This window comes from Cebus imitator, unplaced genomic scaffold (genome assembly GCF_001604975.1).
Source record: "Cebus imitator isolate Cc_AM_T3 unplaced genomic scaffold, Cebus_imitator-1.0 Scaffold11, whole genome shotgun sequence".
In the NCBI taxonomy this organism is placed as follows: Eukaryota; Metazoa; Chordata; class Mammalia; order Primates; family Cebidae; genus Cebus; species Cebus imitator.
In genome coordinates, this window is record NW_016107326.1 from 10,288,897 (window position 1) to 10,307,581 (window position 18,685).

General features: G+C 48.3%; 1 protein-coding gene across 2 annotated transcripts; it reads right to left on the minus strand.

Annotated features, from left to right (window-relative positions):
- Nucleotides 1-265: 265 nt before the first annotated feature.
- Nucleotides 266-12,052, minus strand: SFTPD (surfactant protein D). 2 transcript variants are annotated; one of them, XM_017496920.2, is made up of 8 exons: nt 11,768-12,052; nt 9,159-9,360; nt 5,139-5,255; nt 4,774-4,890; nt 4,343-4,459; nt 3,798-3,914; nt 3,139-3,222; nt 266-755 (listed from the first exon to the last, which is right to left on the minus strand). In XM_017496920.2, the coding sequence occupies exons 2-8, from the start codon at nt 9,355-9,357 to the stop codon at nt 379-381; spliced, it is 1,128 nt and encodes a 375-aa protein (XP_017352409.1). In that variant the 5' UTR covers nt 9,358-9,360; nt 11,768-12,052; the 3' UTR covers nt 266-378. The 2 variants fall into 2 exon arrangements, with proteins under 2 accessions (XP_017352409.1, XP_037583354.1); XM_037727426.1 differs by lacking the exon at nt 11,768-12,052 and adding an exon at nt 9,463-9,922.
- Nucleotides 12,053-18,685: the final 6,633 nt, after the last annotated feature.

Below are 18,685 nucleotides of genomic sequence, written 5' to 3' on the forward strand. Positions count from 1 at the left end.
GAAGCTGGGAAAAGGAAGTCCTTGAAAGAAGAAGGAGGGATCTGCAGGGTCAAATGCAGCTGATGGTTTGAGAAAAGGGGCTGAAAATGAGTCATCTGGTTTGGGGACAGGGAGGACATTGGAGACCTGCTTTTGTCCCTTATAGGGAAAGCAGGCTGGCCGCTTCTTCCCCTGAAATGGCTTCCAGTGTGAAGGCGGCCTCACATTTCACTGTGCGGTGTCCTGCAGCAGCCCTACCTTTTGTCCACCTTCTGTAGAGAAGTCCTTCCCAGCACAGATGGTCACCTTTTTATTAGGATGTTGGCAGCATGAGGGGCTAGGCCCTGACTTGCTGGTCAGGATCCTGAGCCCAGCATTGCCCCACCCACTCCGGTTGACTCAGAACTCGCAGACCACAAGACGCTTTTCTCCACAAGCCCTGTCATTCCACTTGCCATTGGTGAAGATCTCCACACAGTCCTCTGACCCGCCGTCATTGTTGGGCTCCCCTGGGGCCCAGTTGGAATAGACCAGGGGCTCCCCTGTGGGGTAGGTGAACTTGCCCTCGGTCTTGGAGTCAGTCATGCTCAGGAAAGCAGCCTCGTTCTGAGCTATGACCAGCTGTTGCAAGGCGGCATTCTCAGCAGCAGAGCGTGGAGAGGCCAGCTGCCCACCAAACTGTGTGCACACGAGCTGTGCCTCTGCAAATGGCTTCACAACACCTGCTGTCTTGAAGATCTTCTCCCCGACACTTTGGCCATTGGGGAAGAGCTCAACTAAGGGAAGAAAAGAGTCAGGTTGGGGTTGTGGCATCGCCTGGCTACAGCTCAGGGGCTCTGAGACCTCTGCGCACCTACCTGAGCCTCTCAGACCTCCCAAACAGGCCCCACATCAGGACGCCGGAAAGAATGCAAGAGAGACACTATTCCAGAACAGCCCCCACCCCGTGACGTACCCTGCGAGGTGACACCATGCTTCCCCACTTACAGTTGAGAGCACTGGAGTTTAGAGAAGCTAAGAGGTGCAAAGTCACACAAGCAGCAAATGTGCAGTTAGGGATTCAACCTCGCTCAGTTCGACACCAAAGCTCAGACATGCTCTTTCTATTTTGGCACATGCTGTATGCCAGAATCAATTTCTCAATTACTATGTAGAATTGAGCAACGTTCCCCAAGTTGATGATGGTGTAGACCAGGCCAGTTTCTGAGAGTACAGAAAACACCCTGCAGCGAGCCCACTGTCACCCCGTACAACAGTAGGGAATGTGAGGTTGTCGGAGAGGGTCTGTGCTGTGTGATGGGGTGAGGAAAGGGGAGAGCAGGAAGAGGGGAGGACATCTGAAAGCTGCCAGATGCTGATCTCTGCTCTGGGTCTAGCCTCATGTCGGCCTCTTAGTATGCACCTGGGTGATGCCCCAGCCAGTCAGCCGGCCTGGCAGGTGCTGAGGGAGTGGAGGAGGGCATCTGAAGAGGGCATGTGTGAGCAAGACGCAGGGGAGTGGCGTTAGTGCTGGAGACAGCCCTAGGTGGGAACTGGAAGACCGGGCATTCCGATCCACCCTGGCAATGGCTGTTGCGTGGGAAAGGGAAAGTCACGTTCCTTTTCAGGGTTTCCATTTCCTCATCTCTAAAATGAGGACTCAGTTCACAAAAGCATTGCCTGTGCGACATGTCAAGTGCCTCTTTTCAGTCTGTCCTTGTGGCTCCTGGGCCCATGCATGGAAATCCGCAAAGTCAATGGAAGTCAGAGAAGGCAGTGCCCCTGGCCTTGTTGGCCTGCTCAGAATGCAGGCTGCACCCTGACCCATCGTCCTTAAGATTCTCCATGGGCTCAGGGTGGCACCCAGAGCAGCCCTGAACAAAGCCAGCATAAGAGTTCATGTGCCATTACTAGGTTTATGTGCCATGTGCATACATGGGCATGCCTTTGAATATATGTGCATGTATCCAAAGGTACATGGGAGTATGACAGTTCATCTGGATGTGTGCGCTGTAGAGACAACATGTGAGCTCATGTATGTAGATGGAGGTGGGGTGAGTGATGGTGTTTAAGTACACACACATGTGGTGGCATATATGCCCATGTTCCTCTGTGTGTTTCTGTCACTGTGCCTCAGAGTGAGTGCAAGCATATGCAGAAAGGGACATATGCCAAATGCTTGAAACTCTCTTCTCGGAGATTGAGCACATAGAAGCCAACCCTGTGTCACACCTAATCAGCCCCTTTGTGCTCCACTCCTTCAGAAAACTTTATTTTTTATTTTTTGGCTCAATGAGATTTGCCTGAACTCGAAGCTGATGTGAGGAAGGGCAGAGGAGAGTAGGGGCAGTTGGGCACTGATATGGAGATTGTAAGAGGCACCAGGCATTCAGGTGTGTGCCCCTGGAGGCCTCTGACTCTTCAGGATTCCAGGGTTAGGGCAAACTCATGCTCTAAAACACCTCCAGAGCTGCAGGCAGAGCCCAGCAGTGGCTGGAGCCCAGAGGCAGCCTGCCTTGTTTGAACCAGAAGCATGTCTAAAGGGAGATATCTGATGGCCACATACCAAGGTCAGGCCCCCACCTGCCTTGTACGCCCAGAGCAGAACCCCAGCCCTAGCTCCTAGAACAGCACCTGGATTGGATTCTCTGCTGCCTTGGGATGTGCAACAGTGTCACCGGGCACTCTCATACCTGGCCCCCAGAGGTAAGAAGAGCAGCCCATGTTGGGCAGCCCCTTGTTTATCAGAGGAACCAGCACAAGGAGGCAGGAAAGAGACTCCACTGAATCGCACTGGACCCAGGACAACAGTTTGTCTCAGAGCACAGGTGGCATTGAGGTCGGAGGGGGGTTCAGGAGCTTGATGGCCTTGACTATGCTACTGCCAGCCTGGCGAGCTGGTGATAGGGCCACATCCTCCTCCTTTGCCCCCTTGGAGCTACTTCCGGCTCTGGGAGCCAGGTGGCTGCCTACTCTAGCCCATCCCAGCCTGAGCCCCACTTTCTGCCACAGCCCAGGTCCAGCCCTACACAGGTCCCAGCTCATTCCCAGCCTAGACCCCGGGCAGGCTCTCCCTCAGGACCAGCCAAAGGGCGAGCCCCAGCCCAAGAGCAAACCAAGGTGGAGATCTAGTCTGGGGCCCAATGCCAGTGCTGGGCCCAGGTTCAGATCCAAACTCACCTTTCTTATACTGAGAGAAAGCAGCCTGGAGGCGCTGTACCTGTCCCTGTAAGGCCTCAACCTGCTGCCTCAGAGAAGTGACATCTGCAGGGGAGAAAATAACCAAGTAAAGACTTGTCCAGACAACGAAGGAAGAACTCAGAGTCTGGGCCCCAAGGGAAGAATGTCTAGTTGCAAGCACATATTGTGGGGCTGACCCACGGCAAGCCCACATCGGCTGACAGCTGGCCTCTGTTGTGCAAGGATGTCTTATGGTTCTGCTATGGATACATTGGTCCCTGTACTTCACTGATACTGAACCAGATGACATTGTGACTTTAAAGTCTTGGAATATAATGGTATCTCCATTGGGTGGGGAGTTGAGGGCAGGAATACACACTCATGTGTTTCCCATTCACTGGGTTTTTAATGCCTATAACTTGGGAAGGCATTTGTGGTTCTCCCAAGGGTCAGATGGAGAAGCTGCCCGGGTTGCTTTCCCATGCGTACTAAGTGGCTAAGACCAGAGCCCAGTGCTCCTGCCTTCCAGCCTGTCAGCCTTTCCTGAGTTCCACCCACCACGCATCCCAGAGGAGGGGCTGCCCTGAGCTGAGGAGAGCTTCCTCTCTGCCCACACATGCCCCAGCGGGGCTTCCCCGAGCCAGAAGCTGCTACCTTACCTGGAAGTCCACTTTCTCCCTTTGCTCCTTTGTCTCCAGGAACACCTTTGTCCCCCTTCAATCCTGGGGGTCCCCTGGCACCTGGACTTCCCTGGGGACCCGTGACTCCAGTAGACCCTGGGGTGAAAGAAGAACTGGGTGAGCCATGTAGCCATTTCTTAGCATGTTCACCTTTCCGTACATGAACTAACTATCCTTACTGCCCAGGAACAGACAGTCCCCAGTACCCAGCTATGCAGCTTTCTGTACACTGACTGTCCCTGTCACCCAGCAATCAACCCCGCTGTGTAAAACGGCCCCACCACCCAACAACTAACCTTCCCTGTATACAGATTTCTCTGTTGCTCAGCACCACACTCTCCCTAGATAGGAACCATCCCCAGCGCCTCCTCATGCACCCTCCTTGGATAAGATCCTCCCTGTGGTCCAGCAATGCCAGCTCTGCCTTTGTGGGTGTGGGAGGGTAGGCATTGACAGCTCCAAGCGGGCACAGTGGGCACAGGAGAACTGGACCCAGCCCAGCCCCAGCTCTTTCCACTGCTCACCTGCTGCCCCTGTGTTTCCAGGGGCTCCACGTTCACCAGGGGCACCTCGCTCTCCCTTAAGACCTGTGGGGCCTCTTGCCCCGGCTGAGCCCTGCATGCCTGGGGCACCTACTTCTCCTGAGGAAGGAACACACAGGAACAAACACAGCTGAGAGTGCATTCAGTGGGTGTGGTTTTCTTAGCAACGGAGCTCTTTACCCACAACTTTAGGGTCAGAGAAAGTGGGGAGACTATCCTCGCTTTCTGGGGCCCTCTGTGAAGAGTGAGAGGAAACTATTGTTATTGTGGGGATTGGGAGAGTGCGTTGCAAGGCCTTTGCATCACTGAGGGTCTGGGCCCTCCCTGGCACTCTGAGCACGCCTCAGGTCACATCACGGACTCTTATCCATCTTCCCTTCCGCTCTCAGACCAACCACAGACCAGCCACCTACCTTTGGGCCCAGCTTCTCCTTTCGGGCCTGGCTTGCCCTGAGGTCCTACGTTCCCCTGCTTCCCCAAGGGACCTTCTCTTCCAGCTGGACCAGGCACACCGGGAGGTCCTGGAGGTCCTAAGGAAAAGCACCAGCCCGGTCAGTAACATTGAGCCCTCTTGGCAGGAAGAGCATGTAGTAAGGTGAGGGTAATAACAGAGGTTGTCCTCCCAACAGCAGCCCCCATCTGTCCTGAAATGACCCAGTGCCACCTTCAGACAACCTTCTTCCTTCTTCCTGGGATGGGCACTGTGCGTGCCCGCTGGCACATCCTTGCAGCCGCACCACCACCTGGAAATACCTGAAGTCAACGCCCAGTTGCTCACCACTTGGCCCAGCGTCTCCCTTCGGTCCAGGTTCTCCAACAGAGCCATTGTCCCCTTTGGGCCCAACTGGGCCAGCTTGTCCAGGCATCCCTGCTTGCCCTGTAGCTCCTGGCAAACCTGTAGCAGCAGAAGAAATGGACAAAGACCTGGCCCTAGATCCAGGAAGGACCAGCCGCCTGCAGGATCGGCCCCCAGCCTTCCTTCAGGGTTCTGCAGAGCATGACACTTCCATCGTCACACACCCGGGTCCAGTGGCGATCCAGGAAACGGGTATTGGCATGCCCACTTTATAGGAGAGGAAGAAGCTTTCCAGAGTTGGAGGTGGTTTAAAGCCAAGACCTGTCTGACTTTCTATGAGGTGCTCCTTCCCCTGACCCAAGGCCACTGTATTGAAGGCAGGCAATCTCTCAGCTCTTACCTGTGATCATACACTTCTTGCTTTACATATATATATCAGGGAATCCAACCAGAAGTGGCACCAGACAGGTGGTGCTAACTTGTTCATTCAGTTATTGGTCCATTTGTTCATTTATTTGTTCACTAAGAGCCATCTATACAGCATCTACATTATACCTAGCACTGGGCCAGATGCAAATCTGAGCATAGCCTCAGGTCCTCAGCAAAGGGTTCATCATATACTGTGAGACAAGGGTAACGGGAGAGGAAGACAATGCATGAAGGGTCCTTCATCTCATCCGAGCATCCCCACACCAGCACACACACACTCAGAGCTGTCTTCCTCAAAGAGAAAGTGGAATTTTAAGGGCAAGGAGAATTTAGGAAGATTTGCAGAGGGGAAATGACATTTCACACTTGGAAACCATGCTCCCATGGCAGAGGAGGCCAGGCCTCCGTGGTGGCCAGGGGGATTGTGGGGGGCACGAACGTGTGGTTGTGGTGAGAGTAACGGAGAATCTGCTGGATGGGTGGAAGATTCTGTGCTTGGTGTATCCCAGCAGCACCACCACCTGGAAACATCTGAATTCCATGCCCAGTGGAATTCCATGACCTGGGTCCGGCTCTTGGTTGCAATCCTTATGAGGGATGAAACAGGAGCACAGAGGGTTATAGGACGGGCCACATCCTTGACACCCAACAGCACATTGTGCTCAAGGCAGGATGTCCTGACCTCAGATGGAGCCTCGCTTGGGCTTCACCCTGGCCAGTCCGGCAGCAGGAAGATAGACCCAGAGAAAAACATCACTCTTCAGAAGGGAGCATTAGAGCCCGCCTGTTCTTGTCACACAAACTGTGGAGGCCATAAGAGCATCAGAGTGGAGGAGGGGCACCTCCCCAAACCCTGCACCTGTGCCTTTCAAAGCACTCATGTGTATCCTAGTATCCCCAGGGCCTAGCCCTGCACCTGAGCACACCCGAAATGGAGCTTTACGGCCCAGCCCTTAGCTGTCTTGACTCCTAAAACCCCTCCTCCCCTTCCATCTTCCATTCACTCATTCCATAAATATCTCTGGACCTACTACATGCCAGCCACTGTCCTTAACACTGTGGATAAACAGCCCTTCTCTGGGGAGCTTCAACTCTATCTTGTAGAAACAGATAATAAAATATTAAAAATGTACAATAGATGATATGTTAGATACAATGCCACAGGGAAAAGTAAAGCATATGGTGTGTTGGGGTAGGGTCTGTTTTCAGTAGGCTGGATCAGAAGGGCTTCACTGAGAGAGTGATTGGGGAGTAAGGCCCTGAAGGAGGTGACGTATGAGCCGCAGGGACAGCTATGAGAAGAGCAAATGGCAAGGCCTCAAGGAGGTAGGGGGCTGAGCGTGGCCGGGGACCAGCAAGAAACTGTGTGGTTGGAGCTGAGTAGGGGTTGGGGCACTGAGGTCAGAGGAGCAGCAGAGGTGCGGGGCGGTCCTGCCGGGACTCATGGGCTGCTGTAAGGTGTGTGGTTTGTCCAAGGGAGACGAGCATCCCTGGAGGGACTCTCCCAGAAAATCTTTCTGGGCAGGAATGCTGGAGGTGCTGAGTAATAAGGAATTGTTCCCCGCAGAGGCAGGATCTGCAACTTATTTGCCCTCCATTATATGTCTGGGTTACTGGTCAGAGTGACTCAAGCTCCACCCTCCACCCCTGCTCAAAAGTCTCTTCTTCCAGTCCCAATTTTCCCATAGCAAGCTCTGGGAACCACATGCTTCCAACTCCGCAGGGGTGGTGGTCAGGTGACAGATTTTGGCCCCACACAAACCTATAGGGTCAGGATTCTGAGGATGCTCCAGGCCTCCCAGGACATCCATCCTCAGACCTTTAACAGTGGAGTGACTGGAGACACTGCAATTGAGGAGCTGGAGTGGAGCCTCATCCCGCAGCCTTACTATGTGCTGCCCTCTGTCCACGTACTGACCCAAAGCCAGGCCTGCAATGTGCATGGGGTGAGGCACATACGTGGGAAAGGAAGGCCTTGGCCATGCTCCAGGCAGCAAACTTGGAGGGTCATTGTGGGAAAGATCCCCGAGATTTGAATCTGGGGCCCCCACTGGAAGCCAGATGAGTTGGGAATCTCCGAGAAAGAGCTGCCAAGGTGAACCCCACCCTATTCTGAGTTCCCCGCTGGGCGGCCTTCCCCAAGCCCCATCCCATTCACATTGGGAGCCACTTTCTGTCTGTAAGGGACAGGCAGATGCTCACTCGCCACTTACCCCACAAAGCCTGGGGATGTTGCTTCATCTTTCCTCAAAGTTAAGGACTATCTGATCCCTTTGAAGCCCTGCCCACTATCACAGAGGTCCCTTGGTTCATGCTGCTGATTCATGGAATTCTCCTTTCTTGAAAATAAGACCCAGATCCTCCCCTACAAGAGGGAGCAGAATTTCCAGGGACAATTCCCTGACTCGTCAGTACCTCTGCTAAGTTCAAGATGATTCACCTATTTGGTACAGCAGGAAATGCAACTTTATCCCAAAGACTCAATAAAAAATAAAGCTTTTGGCTCAATTATTCACCATTGCGTGGCAGATATCATTCCTATTATCAGATTAAAAAATGAACTCAGTGACACTGAGGGTCTCTCCCAGTGGAGATGGAGCCAGCAGTCAAACCCAGGCCAGCCTGGTACAGAGCCCTCGTCCTTTCCGCCTCCGGAATGGTTGTTACTTAGCCTCTCTGCGTCGTCATTTTCTTACCTGTCAAAGGAGATTAATATGTCCCCTGTAAGACTCTTGGGAGGATTAAATGAACGGCTCAAGTGAATGCCCAAGCACAGGGGTGGACAAAGAAATGTGAGTGCCCTTTCTCTCCCTGTAATGTATTAGGGCAAATCCTCTTGAATAGGCTTGAGAATGGAGCCACGGAGCCCCATCTTTTCTCATCCTTCATTCAGTGGAATTTAATTAAATATTAAAAATATTTAGGCCAGGCGCGGTGGCTCACTCCTGTAATCCCAGCACTTTGGGAGGCCGAGGCGGGCAGATCACGAGGTCAGGAATTAGAGACCAGCTTGGCCAACATGGTGAAACCCTGTCTGTACTGAAAATACAAAAATTAGCAGGGCTCCGTGTTGGGTGCCTTTAATCCCAGCTACTCGGGAGGCTGAGGAAGGAACTCTGCTTGAACCCGGGAGGCAGAGGTTGCAGTAAGCCAAGACTGCACCACTGGCCTCCAGTCTGGGTGACAGAGCAAGACTCTGTCTTGAAAAAAAAGAAAAATACTTAATGCCCTTCACAGGCACCATTTAATTGGAATGAACAACTGCTAATTGCTGGCACAGGGCTCTAGAAGGCCCCCAGTATCAGTAATTCACCCCCTGTTTGCTTGGTCTTGGGATGGGAAGGATCTGGGGATCCTAGAGGAGGAGCTAGGGCAGTTGGGTGCTGGAGGAGCACATGGGGGCTCAGCACAGCCCCCTGTTTGTCAGCTGGTGGAGTAGTGTGGAACCCACCTTCTTGGGAGGAAGAAACACATCTCCAAGACTTCCATAACAAAGTACCCAGAGTTGCTGGGCTGGTTACAACTCCAAAGACCACTCCTCCCCAGCAGGATAAGCCCATGGCCCCACGCTACCTGGGTCCCCCTTCTCTCCCCGAGGGCCCTCTCTCCCATCCCGTCCATCACGACCAGGCAGGCCACTCTCCACTGAGCTGCACATGACCAGGGTGCAAGCATTGGTCGCTGTTCTTTGGGAGTAGGTCCTCATTTCTGCTTCCAGGTAGCCCAGGGGCTGTGTGAGCAGGACCAGTGCGGAGAGGAGGAAAGGCAGCATGGCCTGGAGAGGTGAACAGAAAGAGAAAAGACATGCTCATGCTTTGAGGACATGGTTTAGGGCTTGGCTCAGCTTCTAGAAGTGATGAGAAACCCCCATGTTCGCCTTCTCTCCTCTGTAGTGGGGCCCAGAGCAGCAGGAATCCAAAAGCAGTTTAGGGACAAGGTGGGCACATGATCTGGGTGGAGGGCATGAGTTACCCAGCTGGAACTCTGAGATAGGTTGACAGCAGCATCCCTGTATTCCCAGGCGCTCATGTCTTCCCTTCTTGTGCCTTCCCTTGGGCACTACTTTTGGCACAGTGGCTAGAATGTAGCATTCCTCACTGGGGCCATCTGTACATCAAGAAGAGTTCATTGTGCCTCTGTGCAGGACCCCCCACCACTCCCTAGACTGCCTGTCCCCCTGTCTGTGCCACTGAGGTGGTTGGCTTAACACTGATAAGGCAAGCCTGTTTCTCCTCACTTGCTGCCTTGCATGGATTCGTACAGGCACTGACAGTGCTAGTCTGAAAATGAGCCAGAGCCCTGAATGCTTAGTGATGTCCTTCCTGAGCACAGGCTGGGAGTGTGGTGCACATTTGCCTGGCAGTTTGCCATTCCTGAACCAGATGCTGTCTCTAGAGAAATGTCCCAGAGGGAACTCAGGTGAAAGTTTTCAGAGACACTAAACTAGCAGCAGGAGAAATCCTGAGACACCTAGAGCTCTTCCCAGATCATCTGAAAGGGCTTGGAAAAGAAGTCTTATGTGGAGACTGGGCAGGGTGGTTCATGCCTGTAATCCCAGCAGTCTGGCAGGTCGAGGCAGGTGGATCACCTGAGGTCAGAAGTTTGAGACCAGCCTGGCCAGCATGGTGAAATCCCATCTTTACCAAAAATACATAAAATTAGCCAGGTGTGGTGGTGCGTGCTGTAATCCCAGCTACTCAGGAGGCTGAGGCAGGAGAATCACTTGAACCTGGGAGGCAGAGGTTGCAGTGAGCCCAGATTATACCACTCCACTCCAGCCTGGGCAAGAGAGAAAGACTCTGTCTACAAAAGAAAAAAAGTCTTATGTGGAAAGAGGACATGCCAGGTAGGCTGAGTCGGACAGAAGGCTAGTTTTGCGGGTAAGAAAGAGCAACTATCCAACAGGGCACCCATTCACCATCTAAGAGGGTCAGGAACTGAGATTAGGATAACAGCAGGACCTGGGATAGTCCCTGTGTTGGGCATCTTTTCTCTCAAAGAGAAACTGTAGTTATGAGAGTGAAAAGAGCTGATCAGATCCGCAGAGGCTGGGAACACAGCCAGAGGAACTTGCGCAAAGAAGGGGGTCGCCAGGCCAAGTGGGGTGGTGGCAAGGGAGGGGCTTCCTGCCCAGAGGAGTGCTTTCTTTGCTGACTACTGGTGATTCTGGGCTGTGGATGACCCCTATTTCTCACTAGCCTCTTTCAATTTTGAATTCACCACTTCCTCGGGTGTCCTGGGAGTCTCTGGAAACAGCTGAGTGAGCTCCCAGCCAGCAGCAGCTACCTGGTTGCACCTGTTCTGGCAGAGGCTCAATCATGAGCCCAGCCAGAACAAGGGCACTGTTCTGTGGCCTGCAGCTGCCTCAACCCTGGGGCCCTGTGCCTGATTCTGGGGAAGAATAAAAGGCAATAGGCATTCTGTCTGCAAGCTCAAGATGGCAGAGACACCACCAGCCACTGCGACATGAAGGACCCTGGGAGAGGGCAGACCCCAGTTTTCAGACCCAGGATTCAGATGACGCATCTTAGCTGGGGTAGCAGATGGAGTGGGCAGAGTCGTCGTCCCCCTCAAACCCTGCAGTGCCCAGTTTATGCTAAGCTTTCAGAGTACACTTTCAGTGAAAAGAGTATCTCCTCTGAATATGGGTTGGAAAATCAGAGACCTACTCCAGTAAGTATATTTTTTTACAGTAAAGACCTGAAGCAATGAGAAGGCAATTTTCCCTGCTTTTCCACAGGCATTTGGCACCAGGATGGGTTTAGAACCCCAGCCGGTGAGTGCCTGGGTTTGTCTCTCCTCCACTGTCCTTTCTGAAGAAATCAGGGCAGAAAACAGCCTAGAGAGAAATTAGAATTGCATTTTTCCACCTGAGGCTTCCACACAGTGGCATCTGAGGTCTAGATGGTGTCACACCCCCTCCTCCACCCTGTGACCCCCCCCCAACCCAGTTCAGAAAGCAAATCCCGCCCTGGGCTGAGGCTACTGAATAAGGGGCAGAACAGCACCATAAGACCTCCTGGTCTTCCCACCTCCCGTGTCCATGCCTCTTAGAACAGCTACACAGAGCTTCCCTTCCTCCACACCAGTAGGTTGAACTGCCCAGGTGGGCAGGGGAATATTTACAGGATGCAAAGAAAATAAAAAAAAATTTTTTTTAAGGCAAGAAGAGAGACACTTACAGGTTTATTCTTCTTAGGCCTGAGGAGCTCCAAACAAACTAGCCTTTGCTTGGCAGGCACTCACTATTTATGCCTTCCCTGCACCCTGAGCTGCCCAGCCCCAAAAACTCCCTTCAAGAAGTGGGGCAATTTTCTTCTTTATTGACTCACTCACTCTTATCCCCACCTGCGTTCCGGAAACCTGCCATTGATATTCACAACACTATGCACATCCATCACTATAGTTTGCAGACCACTATCGGGCCTTGATCTCATCTGCACTCTTCTTACTGCAGCTCTGTGAGTTAAGTGGCATCATCAGTGTCTGCATTTTATAGATGTCCAGAAATCAGGAGCCCAGAGACCAGTGAGTTGCACAATGACCTACAGTGATTGCAAAAGCAACTCATAACTGCAGATCTTAAGAGCCAGGACCTGTTGTGTCCACTTCTCCTCTTCCTTCATCTCAACAGCACTGCCCAGATATTGGGAAAGAACTGGGAGCTGCTCAGCATACCTGGGCTGGGGTGGGGCAAGCAGAGCAGCTGCAGAGGCAGCAGCATGTGGGGGCAGCAGCTAGGGAGCTGCTACCTGGAAAGAGTTGCTCTTTTGCATGCTGCTCTAGGCCTCAGAGAGCCCCTGCGTCGCTTGTCTTTTGTAGAATGGATTTCCCTTAGTAGACCTCTGCCTTGCCTTGTTCAAGCTTGTTCTCCCGGCCATCTTAGCTGGTGTTTGCCTTATGCACTGCTCTAGTGACTAGTTAGGACCCCTCAGCTGTTGCTACTCTTATCCAATCTTATAATCTATATATCTTTTCTTTCTTTTTTTTTTTTTTTTTCAGACAGTCTCACTCTGTCACCCAGGCTGGAATGCCATAATGCACTCATAGCTCACTGCAGCTTCAAACTCCTGGGCTCAAGTGATTATCCTGCTTCAGCCTCCTAAGTTGTAGGATTATAGGTAAGTACCATCACACCTGGCTAATATTTCTTTTTAATTTTTTATAGAGATGGGGTCTTGCTATGTTGCCTAGGCTGGTCTCAAACTCCTGGTCTCAAGCAGTTCTCCTGCCTCAGCCTACCAAAGTGCTGAGATTACAAGTGTAAGCCATCACACCCAGCACCAATATGTATCTTTTAAGTGGAACATTTACTCCATTTATTACCAAGGTTAATATTGATAGGTGATGTTTTGTTCCTGTCATGATAATTGTTACCCAGTTGCTTTTTAGTCTCAATTATGTAATTGCTTTATATATTCTATGAGTTTTTCACTTTAATATGCTTTTATGATGGGGAGTATTGTCCATTTATTTCCATGTTTAGAACTTTAAGCAATTCTTGTAGGGCTGGTCTAGTGGTGACAAATTCCCTTTGCATTTGTTTGTATGGGAAAAATTTTATTTCTTCTTCATTTATGCAGCTTAGTTTAGCAGGATATAAAATTCTTGACTGGCAGGGTTTTGTTTAATTTAAGAAGATTAAACATAAGACCCCAACCTCTTCTGACTTGTAAGGTTTCTGCTAAGAAGTCCATTGTTAGTCTCTTGGGTTTTCCTTTATAGATTAGACACTTCTCTCTTGGCTGCTTTTAGAATGTTTTCCTTCACATTGACTATGGATAATCTAATGATGATATGCCTTTATGAGGTTTCTCTTGCAGAGCATCTTCCAAGTGTTCTCTGGGTGTCTTCTCTCTGGATGTCTAATTCTCTAGAAAGACCAGGAAAGTTTTCCTAAATTATTCCCTCGAATAGGTTTTCCAGGCTTTTAATTTTTTTTTCTTCTCCCTCAGGAATGTCTATATATTGTGTGTGTGGTAACTTTACATCATTCTATATTTTTCAAAGTCTTTGCTTATTTTTAAAAATTTATATTTTTTTAAATTTCTGTCTGACTAGGTAAATTCAAACAATTGGCCTTCACACTCTGAAATTACTTATTCTGCTTGAACTAGTCTTTTGTTAAAGATTTCAATTATATTTTATAGTTCTTTTGATACATTTTTATTTCTAGAATTTGTTTGGTTTTTATTTTTTAATATCTATCTCATTAGTAAATGTTTCATTCACATCCTGAGTTATTTTTCTGATTTCCTTATGTTAGTTTTCAACTTTCTCTTGTACCTCATTGAGCTTCTTTACAATTCATATTTTAAATTCTTTGTCATTTCAAAATTTTTATATTGGTTAGAATCCATTGCTAGGGAGCTAGTGTGATGCTTTGAGAGTGTCAAAATACTGATTTTTCATACTTCTAAAGTTCTTATGCTGATTTCTTCTTATCTGGAGAAGCTGTTACTTTTTACTTTTGAATTTACTCTCATTTGGGATTTTCTCCCCTTTTAAGGTGTGACTGTATATTGTGTATGATCATTTGGCTTCAACTTTATGTGCCTTCTGTGGGTCAAAGCTCTGTGTGAGTTTCTTGGTTATAGATAGCTTTTGTGTGGTGGCTTTATTATGCTGATTGTAGTAGCAATATATTGGGCATATGAGCAGGAATAGTACTTTCTGAGGGGATGGGAATGCGTAGGTCTCAGGAAGTTTATCTCATTCCTTAGCTCTATGCCCTCTGTCAGCCTGTTTTTTATTTGGTTGTGCAATTCAATCTGCATCCCAGTAAGAGCTGGCTATGACAGAAGCTGATGGGTATTTGGTCTTAGTTTTCTGGGAGGGGATTTCTGTTGTCACAGACCGTGAAGAGGACACAAAGCTTTGGATGGGGACACAAAACTGAGTGGAACTAAATGACCAAGCTCTCCCTAGGAAAGCCCAATCATGAGCAGAAGCACCTGCCCTGATGGGGGTGTAAAGGGGAGCTCATGGTGAAATGCACTGATGTCTCCACCAGAGTGGGAAGCAGTGTACCACCTCCACATCCTGGGCAGGCAGGAAGGCAATCCAGTTTCCTATCACACCCTTGTCACAGAGCTTGTGACCTTCAGTTCAGATAGACATTGTCCTTCATCTCTAGGCTGTAGTGCAATGGAGGTCTGCAGAAAACACCCATCCTGTAGCTACCACTAAAATGGCCTTGGGATAGAACCTCTTCCCTCAGCAGCTCTGATACTCATCTGCATTCTGTTATGGGAATGCTGCTGCCCCATATGGGGAGGAGGATAAACTCTGACCCTTGTGCAAGCCTTGGCCAGTAGGCACACCATCAATGGGAGGGCAGCTCTCCCCTAGTATCCCTGAAAAACCATCCCCAGGTACACTTCTACCAACTCCCAGTAGAGACAGCCAAGGGTCTATCTGGAGCAGTGAGTGAGGGGGTAGGAGAAGACTCCCTTTCCATGTTTATTCCCAGGCACCAGTATCACCTACCTGCCTGCTGGTGCAGAACCACACTCCTCCCCTTCAGATCCCAGCACCATGCCTGTATCTCTACTGGGAGGGGGACAGTCAACCTCTTATCACAAGTGGGGAGCTCTCAGGCAAGGAGAGCAAACAAATTATTGGTTTATTTTATCTGAAGGGGTATATTGGCACACACACTCTCCCTTCTCCTGAGGGCTACACCTCCAGGAATCCCATAGCTCCCCAGAGTCCCACCTGTCCCCTGTGGGATTTGCAGTCTGAGTTCTTGGGAATGTTTGTGGAGGATCTAGTGATGCAGAAACACAGGGCTGAGATTCCCTGGGAAGAATAGAGACCCACAATGGATACATAACCAGTATGGCACCTGCCACTTCAGCTCAGGTTTTGGGGAGAGCAAGTGAGCCTGCATGAGCTGACCACCCAATGCTCTTCCCTCAAGAAGTTCCCAAATCATCACTGACAGCAGTGCCTGGGCTATAGGTGCAGAGGGGCTCTCCAAAAAGCTCAGCAGTCTGTAGTCTGCCACAGGAGTGAGGGGAGCAACACCCCCACCTACCATCTCCATGGGACTCTATGTTCCTTGGGAATCAATCTCTGCCAAACTCTTGCTTTTTTCTTTTTCTGCACTACAGCTTTTTCCTGTGAGTTCTCCAATAGGTCATGTCACTCCTTCCTCAGTATTCCACTCAGACCATGATTATTCAACTGCAATTTTCGTTCTTTGTTCTGAGGAGAACTGGTGTCCAAAGTCTCTAGACAGACATCTTGGGGAAAGGAAAACTCCACTTGTCTTTATAATTACTTTTACCAGTGAGACTTATACTTTTGTATGCGTTTATGTTTCTGTTTAACCTCTTTTTATTTGAACTTCAAGAACTTTCTTTAGCACTTCTTGCGAGGTGGATCTAGTGGTGACAAACTCCCTCAGTTGTGTATTTGTCTAGTTTTTATCTTTCCTTCACTAATAAAAGACACTTTTCTAGGTATAGAATTCTTGATTCTATTGCTAGGTATAGAATTCTTGATTGACAAGTGGTTTTTTTATTTTTATTTTGTATCTTTAATATATCATTTCATTCTCTCCTGGTCTGCAGTGTTTCCACTGAGAAATCTGGTGATAGTCTTATGGACGTGACAAGTTAATTTTCTACTGCTGCTTTCAATTTCTTTTCTTTGTATTTGACTTCTGGCAAACTAATTATAATGTGTTCAGTATAGGCCTCTTTGGGTTCATCCTATTTGGGGAATTTAGGCCTTCATGAATCTAGATATCTATTTCCTTCCCTAAATCTGGTAAGTTTAAAGTTACTATTTCTTTAAATTGGTATTCTGCCCCGTTTTCTCTCTCTCCTACTTCTGCGACACCCATTATACATAGATAAGCTTCCTTCATGGTGTCCCGTAAGTCCCATAGGCTTTCTGTACTCTTTTTTTATTCTTTTTTTCCTTTTGTTCCTCTGATTGGATAATTTCAAATGACCTATCTATGAATTGCTAATTCTTTCTTCCACCTGATTGAATCTACTGTTGAAGTGCTCTATTCAATTTTCAATTCAGTCATTGTAGTCTTCAGTTCCAGGATTTTTGTCAGGTTTTTTTTTTTTATGGTTTTTATTTCTTCATTAAACTTCTAATTTTGTTTATGTATTTTTTTCCTGATATTTTTTCATTGTCTTTCTGTGTTCTCTTGTATCTTGTTAAGCTTCTTTAAGATGATTATCTTAAATTTTCTGTCAAGCAGTTCGTGAATCTTCATTTCTTTTGGTTTGGTTACTGGAGCTTTATTAGATTATTTCATGGTGTCATGTTTGCCTGATTCTTTATGAACCTTGTATCCTTGCATTGGTGAATTTGCATTTGTAGAAGCAGCCAGATCAGAAATTCTGGGTGGGTTGGCTGATGGGGTCAGCAGACAATCAGCTGTTGGTGATCACAGGTGGGCCTACTGCTGAAATCGGTGGGTAGGTTTGCTGCTGTGATCCATGTGTGTACTTGTTGCACGTGTCCACACATGGGAGGACCTGCCACTGGAGTCCACAGTTGAGTGGGCCTATTGCCATGGTCTGCAGGTGGGGTGTGCCTGCTATCAGTATCTGCAGGTGTATTTGACTAATGGTTGTGGTTAGGGGGGTGCTGCAGTAGGGGTCTGCAGTGGGAAGGTTGCCTTGGGGGTCTGTGGGTGGAGAGGATCACCACCCAGTCTGTTCGTGTGCATGGTCACTGCTGGTTTGCAGGAGGTGGAGCTGCTTCGAGTTCTGTTGATTAGCCTTCTACTGGAGCCTTGGATGGACAGGCCTGTTACTAAAGGCATAGGGCTTCCTCTCAATGAGGCTTTTTGCAGTCTTAGATTCCCCCAAGGAGCTGAAATCTTTTACTTGGATCCCAAAGGTTTTATAAAGATATTATGTCCATGAATATTTGTTAAATTGGTATTTCTGAGCAGGAAGGAAGGCTGGGGATCTTCTATGCTGCTATCTTGTTGGTGCCATGAGACCACAATGTTTTGAATAGTAAGGTTTTATCTTAAAATATTTACCATTTTGCTTTGCAACTATATTGCAAAGAAAAACAAATACAGGGATCCTGAAGAAAAAAAAAGTGCCATACCTTATGTTCTACAAAATCTAGAAGCTTGATAGTATAAACCTGTAATCCTCCACCTTCTCCCTCCACCACAACCACACAGAAAAGGTAGGATTGCTTACACTCAAGTGCTATCTATTGATGCAGTCTAATCTGTTCACCAGATTCTGCAGCAATTGTCAATGGGCTGAATCCAACTCACATGCATATGCGTGCTCTCTGAATGCCTAACCTAATAAAAACGACAAAGTGAGAGTGCTTGAAACTACCTTTCTGAATGAGAATTCTGGACACTTTACCATTTGTTTCTTTAAATATTAACACATTCAATAAAGGAAAAACACTTTACTGTGTGGCTCTATCATTCACTAGAGAAAGGAGTGATTAAAGGGAAACATCTCTACTGCATCCTGACTCATATTATTTCTGTCTCCTGCATCATTTGAAACTACTGGAAAAAAGTGTGTCTTTTAATCTTACTATTGATAACTGAGTCAAAGACAAAGAGACAGAAAAAAAAAATATGACGCAAATGTTAGCAAGAAGTAAAGAGACACAACTATATTCATTTCAGGAAAAAACAGAATTTTCATCTCAAAGCATAACTTAACAGTTGTGGAATCCATCTGATTTCAGATAACAATGATTTATATATTTATTGTGAAAATTTAACATTGTGAGAAAAAAAGTTTAAAATCACCAACACTCTACCTTCCTTAGAGTTTTTGTGATTTGGCTTTTGGTTTTGAGTTTTGTCAATAATCAGTTTTAACGTTTTGGTGATCATGTCTTTATTATTTCTCTATGTATATGTGAATCTGTGCTCTGTGTATGTAAATACACACACAAATCAATATTTTTATATATACTTATATACAAAAATATACATATGATGAAAATCATGTAATACATTTTTACCTTATTAATAGCTTTATTATTTTCTAAAGTTATTTTTTAGTTATTCTCCTGTCTTCCTCTTCTCCATTCACCTGTCTTGTTTTTTAACTCCAGTGTCCCCCACAACTAAGTAAGTA

Bases quoted from the DNA above. Each gene is read 5' to 3' on its own strand.
- SFTPD (XM_017496920.2), bottom strand. From the start codon at position 9,357: ATGCTGCCTTTCCTCCTCTCCGCACTGGTCCTGCTCACACAGCCCCTG. The intron at 5,256-9,158 runs GTAGCGTGGGGC...CTGCTGCTACAG, and splicing joins GGGAGAGAAGGGGGACCCAG to GTTTGCCAGGAGCTACAGGG. The intron at 3,223-3,797 runs GTAAGGTAGCAG...TCTCCCCTGCAG, and splicing joins GGGAGAAAGTGGACTTCCAG to ATGTCACTTCTCTGAGGCAG.